This window comes from Lycium barbarum, chromosome 7 (genome assembly GCF_019175385.1).
Source record: "Lycium barbarum isolate Lr01 chromosome 7, ASM1917538v2, whole genome shotgun sequence".
NCBI classification, from domain to species: Eukaryota; Viridiplantae; Streptophyta; class Magnoliopsida; order Solanales; family Solanaceae; genus Lycium; species Lycium barbarum.
This window is the reverse complement of record NC_083343.1, coordinates 4,829,489-4,842,821: the sequence shown is the minus strand read 5'-3', so window position 1 is coordinate 4,842,821 and position 13,333 is coordinate 4,829,489. Positions and strand designations below refer to the sequence as shown.

At 36.4% G+C, this 13,333-nt stretch overlaps 1 protein-coding gene across 2 annotated transcripts; it reads left to right on the top strand.

The window, feature by feature from the left end:
* The first annotated feature begins 2,316 nt into the window (after positions 1-2,316).
* Positions 2,317-12,578, top strand: LOC132602971 (ubiquitin carboxyl-terminal hydrolase 23). 2 transcript variants are annotated; one of them, XM_060315801.1, is made up of 10 exons: positions 2,317-3,251; positions 6,198-6,312; positions 6,796-6,906; positions 7,441-7,613; positions 7,762-8,088; positions 8,581-8,706; positions 9,294-9,896; positions 10,686-11,331; positions 11,427-11,520; positions 12,027-12,578. In XM_060315801.1, exons 1-10 carry the CDS (start codon positions 2,949-2,951, stop codon positions 12,187-12,189), a joined length of 2,661 nt encoding a protein of 886 aa, XP_060171784.1. In that variant the 5' UTR covers positions 2,317-2,948; the 3' UTR covers positions 12,190-12,578. The 2 variants fall into 2 exon arrangements, with proteins under 2 accessions (XP_060171784.1, XP_060171783.1); XM_060315800.1 differs by having other exon boundaries at positions 9,294-9,917.
* The last annotated feature ends 755 nt before the right edge of the window (positions 12,579-13,333 follow it).

The following is a 13,333-nucleotide window of genomic DNA, read 5'->3' as shown; positions in this document are numbered from 1 at the left end:
TGTTCAAACTGGTACAAATTAATTGACAAAATTTTAGGACAATTAACAGTTACTCATGACTGTTGAAAAGGAAGGAAAAGAAAAGAAAACTATTTGTCAAAGTTGGTATCACGAGTTTCCAGGAACTAATATTTACACCAATATCTCTAGCCTCGTCATTCACAGAACTCCCATCTTTCTTCTTATGAATCTCAGTCCACAATTTTCCTCGATCAACTTCTTTTATCATGTTCTTCTGAAATTTCCAATAAAATAAAATATTATTAATTAATTAAAACATATTTTATCTAAAGAATTATCGCTAAGCATGTTGTATTAAAGTACCGTCTCAACCCTTATTCTAGAAAAAAACTCCTAGCACCACTAGTACGAGGAATCGTTTGTTGTTGTTGAATTCGTTGATTCCTTTTACAAAGTGCCTACAAGTTATGGATATCCTTAACCTTCAATTTAACATTTCTTTGTCACTTGATGTTCATCTACAACAAAAAGAAAAATCAAGTTAAAAACACTAACAGAGAGAAAAAAAAAACTCAATTGGTTTAATTTTTTTATGTACCTATATTTCCTACGTTTAGTTGACAAATCATGATGTAAAATTTTGCTGAAACAACTAAACGTTCGCAGAATTGAACAAGATTACTAAAATCAATATAAATTGTTATGACATATAAGTAAGCTCATCAATATCTCAAGTATTATATTGGATACAGTCATGATGTAATATCGGATCTCAAAATTAGATCATATACTTCCTCCTTTTCAATTTTTTTTGTCTATCTAACCTTTTTATTCCGTTTAAAAAAGAGCGCATCTTTTAAAACTTGGCAACTGTTTGATTTCCAACATCTCACATGACACATTTGAGACCACAAAATTAAAGAGTAATGTAGTAAACCTTGTTATGATCGGATATAGAAAAGCTTGGATCACACATTGATTTTGTTATACATAATTTTATCTCATATTTTTCTATCCACGACTTGAACGCGTGATGCTCTCATTCACATGATAATAACTTTTACGTTTCCCCAAGACTAAAATCCAAACTCCCTCTTAACTTCTTCCTCTTTTTTTTTTCCTACTTCTCCGTCTTAATTTGTTTGTCTTACTTTCTTTTTTAATCAGTTTGAAAAAGAAAAAAAAACGCCTCTTTCCATTTTTAACAGCTCTTTAATTCACCACTAAAGGATGTGGTGCAGCGGATGAGATTGTTCATCCTTTAACCAGAAGGTCTCGGGTTCGAGCTTTAGGTATGGAAAAATTCTTGGTAGGGAGCATTCCCCCCACCGAATAGGGCCCTACGTGGTGCGAATTCTGATATAGTCGAGCTCCAATGCGGGTTTCGCACACCGAGTGGGAAAAAAAACTCTTTAATTTCAAATTTTCACATGACATGCCTAAGACCATAAGATTAAAACACATCTTGATACATTCTACATATCCTTAGTTTAAGATCAAGAAATTTGAAAATCTTTTTTACATTCTTAAACTCGTGCCAAATCAAAACCAGACAAACAAATTAAAATGGAGGGGTACTTTATAACCATAGCAAGTTTCAAAATTTAATTTAGGTAACATGTTTGGTAAGTGATTTTAACATTATAAAAAGGGAAAAGGGTCAAAAATACCCTTCTACTTTGGCAAAATGGCTAAAAATATCTTCCATCCAAATTTGGGTCAAAAATACCCTTCTCCTCATTAAAGTTTTCAAATATAACCGTGTCTTAACGGAAACCCCCAACATAATCCGATTTCATTTTTAAACCCGCTTCATTTAAACGCAACCCAACTAAATAAAAACCCATATGGATTACCCGCTCCTGTGCCTTGTGGTTTCAGATGTAGGACTCGGAAACAAGTTGCTCTCATATGGTTTTTTCATGTAGTTGAGTCGAGTTTAAATGGAGCGGGTTTAAAAATAAAATTGAATTATGTTGAGAATTTTTTTTAAGACAGGAGTATATTTAAAAACTTTAATGACGGGAGGAGTATTTTTGACCCAAATTTAAAACGAAAAATACTTTTAACCCTTTTCCCAAAGTAGAACAACATTTTTGATCCTTTCCCTTAATAAAAATCCCCTCAAGACCATTTTTCCCCGTTCAATTTCTACCACAATTTATCACACTAGACTTTTTCTACATCACAAAAAACCATAAATAAGAACACAAACCATAATGACAACAGTACCCCCCAATAGGTACACGTGTCAAAAACCTATTAACCAAATGTTAAAACCCTATCCAGTGCGACGCGGAACACCGTAAGGAGACACATATATCTCTTTCAGTTTGGAGGGTTTTAAGGTTTCTTTTTTTCAGCTCATCTCTTTCTCTTCAGCCGAAAAAAAAAAACTCAAACCTCTCTTCTCTATTTTCATATTTGTTTCACTGAAATTTATCTCAAAAACCTCATTTTGATTCATATATTTTACACTATAAAACAAGAGAAAAAAAACACTGATTCTTGAAAAAAAAAAAAAACTTGATTTTTGATACTTTTTATGTTGAAAATAGAGAAAGATCCTAAAACTTAAAACCCCTTTTCTCTATTTCACATTTGTTCACTGAATTTTTGCTCAAAAACCCATTTTGATTCGTATATTTGAAGGGTATAACAGTGAAATATTATTGAAAAAAACTTATTTTTGATACTTTTATGTTGAAAACTCAAACCCCTTTTCTGTTTTTCATATTTGTTTACTGAATTTGTGCTCAAGAAACCATTTTGATTCATATATTTGAAGGGTAAAATAGTGAAATTTTCTTGAAAAAAACTTATTTTTGATACTTTTATGTTGAAAACTCAAACCCCTTTTCTGTTTTTCATATTTGTTTACTGAATTTGTGCTCAAGAAACCATTTTGATTCATATATTTGAAGTGGAAAATAGCAAAAGATTCTTGATTTTGATACTTTTATGTTGAAAGTAGAAAGAGGGGTTTAATGGGTGAGGCAGTAATGAATTTGGGTTCACAATTATCCGGGTCGGATCCGGGTTTGGATAGTTCATCATTGTTTCATAGAAGGATTGAGTTTCATTTAGCAAGAAAACCATTTAATGGTTTTATTAACAGTGGGAAAAATAATAATAGTGGGGGGTTTAAGCTTGAAACACTGAACCCGAATACTGAGACCCGTAAAGAAAACGGGTCGGGGAAGAAAGGCGGCGGTGACGTGGTGATGGAAAGTAATGGGATGGATATGGAAGTGAGCTTTGGTATTGCATTCAGAAAAATTATGAGAATTGTGAGTTGATAACTTATTAATTATACATATCATTATATGTTTTATTGTGATAACTTATTTTGTATCTGTTTCTAATGTTTTTAAGCTTGTGTTTTCACTTTGTATTTGGTTGTGTGTATTTGCTTACTCCCTCCATACCAATTTATGTGGCACTGTTTGACTGCGCACGGAGTTTAAGAAAGAAAAGTAGGCTTTTGGAACTTGTTGTATGCCTCGAATGTTTGTGTGGTTGTAAATCACTTCGTTAAGGGTAAAAGGGGCATTTTGAAGTTAAACTGTTACTAATATATGGAAATGTGTCATTTTTTTTGGAACAAACTAAAACAGGAAAGAGTGTAACATATACTGGGACAGAGGTAGTAATATGTAGGAGTATATTTTTTGGAAGGTATGGAGAATTAGGTTAGAAGGTTAGTAGTTAGCCGAGTGTTGTTCCACTTTTATGTGGGAGAGGTAGGGGACTAGCCTTAGTAGTATTATTTAGTAACAGCTTAGTTTCTCATTCTTAAATGTGTATTACTGTTTGTTGCTTCATGTGCTTTTGTCTGTTGCTATTTTGCTGTCATAGTTTTTCTTGCAACCCTTGCTCGGAATCTTTCTTTTGAACCGAGGGTCTATGGTACACCCTATCCTCGCTAGACCCCACCTATGGGATTATAGTGGGTATGTTGTTATTTCTCATTATTTTTAGCTTTTGTTTTTACTTTGTATTTGGTTGTGCATATTACTTGATAGTTAAATTGATATGTTAGAATTCCTGGCTTTTGATGTTTGGGTTTCGTTAATATTTGATACGCCTTTTTGGTTCTTTTATTGAGCACAATTTTTGCGGATTCTGAATTTCATTTTGATGGTTAGCTTTCAAAGCCTCTTTCTTTTTTCTTCGTTTTTTTAAGTTTTTTTGCTGATTTTACTAGCTCTAAGTATGTTTACTCTCACTAGTTGTTCTATGAGTTTACACTATTCTCTTCTTCTCTTTAGTGAAAGGTCTAAATTTGCCCATTCATGGCTCAGTTTTGCTCTCCGTTACACTTTTAATCCATTCGTATCCTTGCATTAGCAAGTAATAGACTTTTGCATGAAATGAGTGGACTCTATGTGTCCAAATTCTTCAGGGAAAAGTCCAAATTTAACCCGCAACTCTTGAGCATGGTTTAGAATTGCCCTTATATTGGAGCTCCGTTAGGGATCAAGGGCAAAAAATGAGACTTTTTCATGATGGCGGGAATAATACTATAACAAAAGTCTTAACGGAGTGCAAAGTTTCTCAATTTCGGATAGTACCGGGGCAACTTGATTTGACCCTCCCTACTTTTTTGGTAACTTAAAGTCCAGTCTAGGAAAATTGTTTCCCGAAAGGGATTTGGTCTTCTCTTCTTCTTTCTCCTCTATTTCTCTTTGTTTCATTTCAATATTAATATTTCAAGTACTTTGACATGACTAGATTGGTCTGATTTAGCATGTTATTGTGTGGTTGCATATATAGTGTAATAGCTTCTTTGTACCTGGAAACAACAGCAACTCCCCCCCCCCCCCCCGCCCCGTTGGGTTGACTGAATCATGTTTTTGAATGATTTTAAGTCATCTTTGTCCCTCCTTTTTTTTTTTCATGAAAACATACGGTGATCTTATTATATGCGGTGCCAAGGGGGTGCTATGTTCTAAACTTATATACAAGGAAGCTCCTCCTTGTTTGACTATGTGAGGAGCTGATAACTCCCAGACGATTGGACAGTATGATCTAGAACACAATATGCTTCTCTCCTTTATATTTATAGCACCTGCTACACAGGAAAATACTTTAAACTAGCTATATTAAATCCATCTGAAGCATTCCACACTCGCAGCATCTTCCATTGTCAATCTGTGTCCTCCTTCGGAAAGAGTTAAAGCCTTTGTGTTTTGCGTGTAGGTTGTATAGTTATTCCACTTGGATTCTGTAAGGATGTAAAAGGGTTTATAAAGCTTGTGGGCCGCTCACTGCCTCTAAAAAATTAGGCAGGATACACAGATTCTTTAACATTTGTCATAATCAACTTTTGGTAAGCTGATCTGGCAATTGTAAGTTTATATTGAAGTCTATATGTTAACCCACAAGAAATTCCGGCATGCTCGGATCCTTTTTTATAAAGTAAGATAAAGAAGAGAGATGCGGTAAGATACAAAGGCTGTAGAAGTTAAAAGCTCTGATTTGATAAGATAAAAGGGTGTTTTTCCCCTTATATTGTTGTCCTGCACGAGTAGAATAAGAGACAAAAAGAGTTTATATACGTCTTATGCCGCTTTGCCGTTCTTTTTAAGGTTTAGATTGGAGGCCCAATATCCTGTCACATGTTATCGGAGCCAATTTTTGGTCGTACGATCTCATAATCATAAATCTGCATTAAACTGCATTGTGAACCCCAAAGAATCAGTTACATGTGCGTTAAGTGTTGAGTTATGTAGTTGTAAGATGAGATTTTTGGAGGTTTTTGGGCATTCCAACCATTAGACTTTCTTTTTTGCAGAGTGATTCTTTCTTTGGTTTTGTCTTTTGTTCCTTAAATTGAGGCACTTTTGTAGTTTCCTTTTTATTCTGAAAATTAATGGATATACATGTTTACTATTATGGTCTAATTAAATGTTTAGTCATGTATTTTTTGATTTTTTATTTTAATTTCAAAAGTAGCTTGGAGATTGTAGCTGATGGAATGCGTGGAACTTATAGTTTCCTCCTCTTGGTTCTTGGTTCTCTGACGGCACTTACGTGGGTTTTGGAATTTGATCTTGATCTATTGCGGGCATAATGAACTACTTTATGCTTTACATTCTTCTCGTTTAACTTTTGAGTTCAAGAATGTTGCTGGAAAAGAATCACCTGATGAATCAATGAGGTGTACTAAGACCAAACTTTTTTATGGAAGTCTCCATGTTGCTTAATTATGGGACCCGTTGTCTTTGTTACAGGGAGCCGGCTTGCAAAATCTTGGGAATACATGCTTCCTTAATTCAGTGTTACAGTGTCTAACATACACTGAGCCTTTAGCAGCATACTTGGAAAGTGGGAAACATCAAAATTCCTGTGAGTCTCTGCTGCATGTGCATGTCTGTTTTCTGGTAGACTTGAAGATCTTGACCTCCTTAGAGGAAGTGTTTATATTAATTTGTATTCCAGAACTATAAATTTGATAGAAACTGGACAATATATGAAATTTAATGGTGTGTACTGCATGCAAGAAGTTTAAGCTATAGTAGGAGTGGAGCTGTGAACAATTTCATACAGATGTATTTTTGGAGATGCAGAGAGCCTCAGCGTACTTGAAATAAATAAACGTCTGTCTTTTAACTATATTGCACGGTCATAAACATGTTGATGCTGAGGACTATATGAACTTTTTTGGTCTTTTGTAGAAATGAATATTTGAGTAGAATATATGAGCTGATTCACATAAATTAACCTTGGGTTTTGGTTTCTGCATATATATTTTACATTGGTTCTGGATTTGGATCATTATTTTTTTGAGCATATATGTTTGTTAACTTGGGTTTTATTGTTTTATTGAAGGTCGTATGGCGGGTTTTTGTGCTTTATGTGCTATCCAAAAACATGTGAGTCGTGCTTTGCAGGCAACTGGGAAAATACTGGCTCCAAAGGATCTTGTGTCAAACTTGCGATGTATCCTTTCGATTCCCTGTAGTTTATTAATTTGTTGACTCTGTGACTTTCACTTTTGGTCTACAATTTTAAGTTGTTCCTCCTGGTTATCTCTTTTTCTTCCAATGCTTGATTTACCTCTATCTCGCTTGTTCTCTTAGGGTCATTTCTCATAGTGCAATCTCAGTCAGGTTGAAAAGCTTTTCTTTTGGTTAGTATATGCTGAGTTATCATGCTACTACGCTGTCCAATACTTTTCAAAGTCTGGTGGTTTGACTTTGTTTTATTTCCACACACAATATTTGTTTAGTAGGAAGTTAAAAAAGGTATGATATAAACAACTACGCCTCGGTCTCTCAAACAAGTTGGGGTTAAATAAGGGGATGGTAGAGATTCTTTTTAGAAGGCTGACAACAGGATTCTTGCTTCTCTATCCTGAAGATTTATACCTAGTATACTGCATCAGGATATGCCTCTAATTTTTCTTCTTATTCCACATTTGAAGGCTTTTTAGACATTTGACTATCAGAGTTGAATCCTTAATTAATGTGTTAGGCATATCCCGGAATTTTCGAAATGCCAGACAGGAGGATGCACATGAATACATGGTGAATCTGCTTGAGTCGATGCATAAATGTTGCTTACCTTCAGGAGTGCCTAGTGAATCCCCTAGTGCTTATGAGAAAAGTTTGGTTCATAAGATATTTGGTGGGCATCTTCGCAGTCGGGTACAGTTCACTTGCTCTTCTGTTAGTATGGTAGACCTAGTAACTTTTGGGAATTCCGAAAATTTTACTTCCTGTGCCCCCTCCCCTTCATTTTTTATAAAGTTCTTTGACTCCTTTACCATCTGAATCTTTTCCAAATGATCTGCAGGTGCAGTGCATGCAGTGTAAATTTTGCTCTGACAAGTTTGACCCATTTCTGGATTTAAGTCTAGAAATTCACAAGGCAGATTCACTACTCAAAGCACTTGACCATTTCACTGCCAGAGAGCTATTAGATGGTGGTCAGAGGCAGTACCAATGTCAGCAGTGCAAACAGAAAGTGAAGGCTAACAAGCGGCTGACGATTGACAAGGCACCTCATGTCCTAACCGTCCACTTGAAGCGATTTGGTTCACATGTCCCTGGGCAAAAGATTGATAAAAAGATTCATTATGGGCCTACTTTGGACTTGAAAAATTTTGTATCCGATACCTATGTAAGAATTAGTTTTTCCTCCTTGCAGTCGAGAACTTTACCTTCTTTGATTCAGAATTTGTCATGTGAACCAGCTCTTATTTTCTGGTTTGACTAATCTCCAAATAAGAAAACTAGCAGCATATAAAATGGACGACGAATTGATGTGAATGTTCTGGCTAATTGGTTTAGGAGGACTTTGAACCTTTGACTTTATTTCAAAGCCAGGAAATCATTGCATTGCATGTCAAGTAGTTGAAAGATGTTTTTTATCAACATTGCTGATATTCTTGTGTGTATGGTAGTTATTTAAGACTTTACCGATGAGTCATCAACCTGACATAACAAACAGTGGAAGCCATTCGAGTTGGCTGATGCATGCTATTTCTGGTGCCTGCTTTACTTGCTATTGTTCAGCTTTGAACACTTCTGTGATACTTTTTTGGTATTTCCTTTATATCTTGAATTCCCTGTATATTTTGGAACTCATGGGGTTCCCCCTCTAATTTTGCAGGGTGGTGAAATGAAGTACACTCTCTATGGTGTGCTGGTTCATGCTGGTTGGAGCACCCATTCTGGTCATTATTATTGCTTTGTTCGCACTTCAAGTGGAAATTGGTACTCCCTTGATGACAATCAGGTTTGGCCATGTGATTGCCCATTCGCTGTTCATTACTTTTTGGATACATTTGTTATCTTGAAAATTTCTTGTGAAACTATGTTAAATTCCTGTTTTCTTCTTCCCATTTACATGACTCCCTCCGATTCAATTTAAGTGTCTTAATTTGACTAGGCACAGAATTTAAGGAATAAATAGACTTTGAATTGTGTGGTCCTAAATTAAATATGTGTAGAATGTACTAAAATATCCTTTGAATCTTGTGGTTATAAACCTGTCATGTAGGATGTTTGAATTGTCAACTTACTAAATATAGAAAGAGGCACTCTTTTTGGGACAAACCAGAAAGGAAACTAAGACACTTAAATTGGGACGGAGGGAGTAGCATATAGTCCTTACTCCTCTCCCTCGCTGCTACTTCTGACATGCTACTCAGAACCCACATAACTCTGAGTTCAATACTTTTGGCTTTTAAATGTTTCAGAACTTCAGGATGTTTCTTTTTGTGGTCTTTTAAAAACTTGAAGCAAATGATTTATACTTTATCGTAATGTATTTTGACTGTAGTAAAAATAGCTTCTGAATATGTCTACCCTTCCATGTTATAGGTGGTTCAAGTGAGTGAGAGAAAAGTGTTGGAGCAGAAGGCATATATGTTGTTCTATGTTCGGGATAGGAAATCTCCTGTGCCTAAGAAGTCGGTAAATGTTGCCCGCAATGATAATGTGATTACTGATGCCATAGGAAGCAAAATATATTCTAATCACAGCCAGAGATTTAAGGATACTGTTCAAAATGGATTTCATGTGAATAATGTGGATTCCTTTTCTGGTGCAAAAGATCAAAGGGGGACATTAAGTGCCGAAGTTTCAAAGGAGAGAACTTCAACAAATGGTCTGGTACCCCCAAAGGTCAATGGTGTAGTAGTTAATGGACAGCCAGAAAATCTGTCGAAAGTGCCAGAAACAGGTGACAAAGCAAAGGAGTCTGTTGTAGACCCGAAGGGTGGACCATGCATTAAAGCTAATCCAACAGTTCCTGTTTCCAATGGAATTCATAAACTTGAAATCAAGGGGGAAACAAGATGCGTAGACTCTACCCCACTATCTAATGGCAATGTCAACGTCAAAGAGTTGACTAATGACAAAGATCCAAGTACTTCTGAAAAACTGTTGAGCATAGATCTCCACAAACAAGAGGAAAGCAGCAAGGCAAGCACCAACTCTCAAGTGGTAATATATATATATGTGTGTGTGTGTGTGTGTGTGTTTCTTTCTGATTATTGTGCTTGGCTCCTCCTTTTGTCATATCTTCTTTCTTTCATGTGGGATTCCAGAATTTTCTAGCTCTATGGTTGTGGGGTTGGGTTACTGATTCCATGTTGTGCACGACCATTTGTCTAGGGGGTTGTCAAATTGTTTTGTTTGTTGGGGGGGGGGGGGGGGGTAGGTGAACTGGATTTTGATGGGTCTAATGGGCTAAAAACAGGTCATAACCCAACCCGCTTCTTATTAAGTTTTAATTCTTCTTTTATAATTTTTTTAAGTACCTAATGAGACTTTATCTTCTTTATTATGGCTATGTATAACATATCAAATACAAAATGTCTTAAATATATTTTGACAAGGTTTCTATGGGTCAATTTGGGCTACATATCAGCCCAACTTTAGATGGGCTGAAATGGGGGGCTTAATAGCCCGCCAAACTTGGGCAGGTTATGTTTTCATGGGCTAATTTTGCCACCCATAATTTCGTCACTTCAATTATCATAATATAATAGAAGTGTGTAATCAAGCAATGTCCTACTCATCTTATAAAAATATGGAACTTATATAATTGTGCCTAAATACAATGATGGCATTGTCCTCCCCTTCCCCCCCCAAACACCCCCCACCCAAAAAAAAAAAAAAAAGAGGAAGGAAAGCCACCACCAATTAAACTAGGAAAAGAAGATACTTTACTTTGCCTTCTGTTTATTGATGAATTCTATTTTCTTTCAGGTAAAAGACATCTCCAATGGAAGTTTAGGTGATTCAGCTGTTAAAGTCAATAATGATGCTGGACAGAGCAAAGCAGTTGCTGAATCGGCCAGAGCAGTGAGCCAACCAACTATAACTGGCTTGACGGAAAAGGAAGCTGTTGACAAGACCTGCTTGAAAGCCAAAAGGAAGTCTCTCAAGAGTCGTGTTACCAAGATGAATCTCAGCTTTATGATCTTAGATCCAGCCTTAGGACTGAAAAGGAAGAAAAAACCCAAACGAATGAAACATAAACTTGGAAAGAGAAAGCGTAGCAGTCCCAGTTCCTTGGATGAGAGTCTCTCTTCTGATCTTGGTCCATCTACATCCAAGTTATCCCATACTTTGATCCCTTTTCCAATGCCTTCTCAAAAAAAGAAATCAAAATTTGGTTCCAATGAGAAAGCTTCCACTTTAGATACAAAAACTGCTACAGTTGATGATGTGAGGGTTGTGAACAATGGCACTGTATTAGCAAATGACAAGCAACCACAAAAAAGTTCTAGCTTGGCACCCGTAGGAAATCAAGGTGGTGACAATAGACGGTCAACGGATGCTAAAGAGACTAAAGTAATTGCAACACAGAAAGGTCTGTTGAACATGCTTACGAGAGGTTTGGAGTCGAGCGGTAAGTGCTTATTTCCAACTACACGTGCCTTTGTGATTTTATTATTGTTGCTTTTGTCAGCTGAAACTTAGCTGCTTCCTATTTGATTGTCGCAGTTCCACGTTGGGATGACGTGGAAGTTCCTTCCTTGAATGGTGTTGAAGCACAGAATGGGAATTGTGTCAGCATTGGGTACATTGGAGATGAGTGGTGAGTTTCTGTCTATTATGGTCCTACTTATGTTTAAAGATCACCAAACGTATGCCTGACGTACATATTTCTTTTGGAGGGTAATATTGAGTTTTACTCCTTACCGGCCTAGGTTCAAGTGGCAAAGTTTGAGGGACTTGTGACTTAGGTCACAGGTCTGAAACATGTGCCATGCGAGCTAAGCCTGGTAGATATATGGAGAAGGGTAGAGGGGCTGGCTTTTGACTCTTGCATTTCTTTCAAACCTGTTTTGAAAAACGATTCTCTTGAGCCGATGGTCTTTCGGAAACAACCTCTCTACCCACAAAGGTCTCTGTACACCCCACCCTCCCTAGTCCCACTTGTGGAATTATAATGGGGATGTTGCTGTAAGGGTTGGGGGGGGGGGGGGGGGGGGTGTTATTTTCCCAGAGTTTCGAAAGTTGCAGTTGGTCCTAAGGTTTGCCCCAGACCGATTTCTCACTTGTAAGAAGTACAACTTTTGACTTCTACATATCTATTTTCAGGGATGAGGAATATGACAGAGGTAAGAGGAAGAAGATTAGGAGCTCCAAAATTGAATTTGGTGGACCAAACCTTTTCCAAGAAATTGCAAGCAAAAAGGCAAAGGTAAAGAAAGCGAGGCTAGAGCGTTCTAGCTCTGCAAACCGGCCTTTCAGGATATTATAATGAATCCCAGATCATATTTTGACTTAACCTATCGAGAAGCACAACCCCACGAATTGAACACGAGTGTCACTGAGATGGCAACGGTTTGCATCCCAGCTTGGTCCATATTTAAGCTCTGGCACCTAAGCTTATTTGTAAGCCTACTATTTGAAGGCTTGAGTATTGTGTATCTTTTCTTACCTTTTTTGTTACCAGTGGTTTGCCTCAGTTTTGGCTGCGTGAGGGCTTGAGAAAGATGTAACGTTCTGGACATTGGATCATGACTCATTAAATGAATAACATTTGTGTTTGAAAATGTTTATTCACTTTCTGTTTGTCCATAAATGATACTTATGTGTTTGTGAACACTGGTGAAATATTAAAAAGAATTGTTTTGAGGAATATTTCAATTGAGGTAATTGTTCAGTCACTGCCAATACATTATTTTTAGTGCAATTTAGTATCTTGAAATCACTTTTTTTTTTGTTTTATGTTTTTTTGGCTGTAAATCACTTAATTCTATGGATAAACCAGTCCAATTTTCTGTTAAAGACTCAAGTTTCTTTCTCGATGGGTCATAAATGAAGCTCTCCTATGCCCTTCATCTCTTTAGTCGTATTCTAGATAGGGTCATTTGCGTGATTGTCCTTCAAAGGCACTGGTTTTTAATTTTTGTCCCTCAAATCTTTAAATTTTTACCTTTCGTTGAAAATCCCTTGGTTTTGGGTTTAAATTTTCGTTCAGTCAAAAAAAATTAAAAAAATATCACAAGGTAAAATTTGAATTCGCAAAGCAGAATTTTGAGGTAGAGCATTGCATTCAAAAGTCTGCTTGAGCTAGAGTGATTTTTTTTTAATTTTTTTTTACTGAGTTGGATTTGAAAACAGGACCTCAGGTTGTTAAGCGAAGGATAAAAATTAAAGACCGATGCCTTTGAAGGACAATCCGCACAAAAAAATGTTCTAGATATAATTGAGGCCCATTTAAAGCAATACTTAATGGATTGGATGTGGGCTGGTTCTGTCTAAAGTTTGATCCAATGAAAGAGAACCCCCAAGCATGTTTTACACTACAACAAAATCCACAACAAAAAGTAATCCTAATAACCACGTCTTACAGATTTTAGTTAATAAGCACAAGCAATGAGTAATCGATGGTTGAACTT

Excerpts from the sequence above, each read along its gene's own strand:
- LOC132602971 (XM_060315800.1), top strand. The coding sequence starts at position 2,949 with ATGGGTGAGGCAGTAATGAATTTGGGTTCACAATTATCCGGGTCGGAT. Across the intron at positions 6,313-6,795 it reads TGGGAAACATCAAAATTCCT|GTCGTATGGCGGGTTTTTGT; the intron begins GTGAGTCTCTGC and ends GTTTTATTGAAG. Across the intron at positions 9,918-10,685 it reads CAAGCACCAACTCTCAAGTG|GTAAAAGACATCTCCAATGG; the intron begins GTAATATATATA and ends ATTTTCTTTCAG.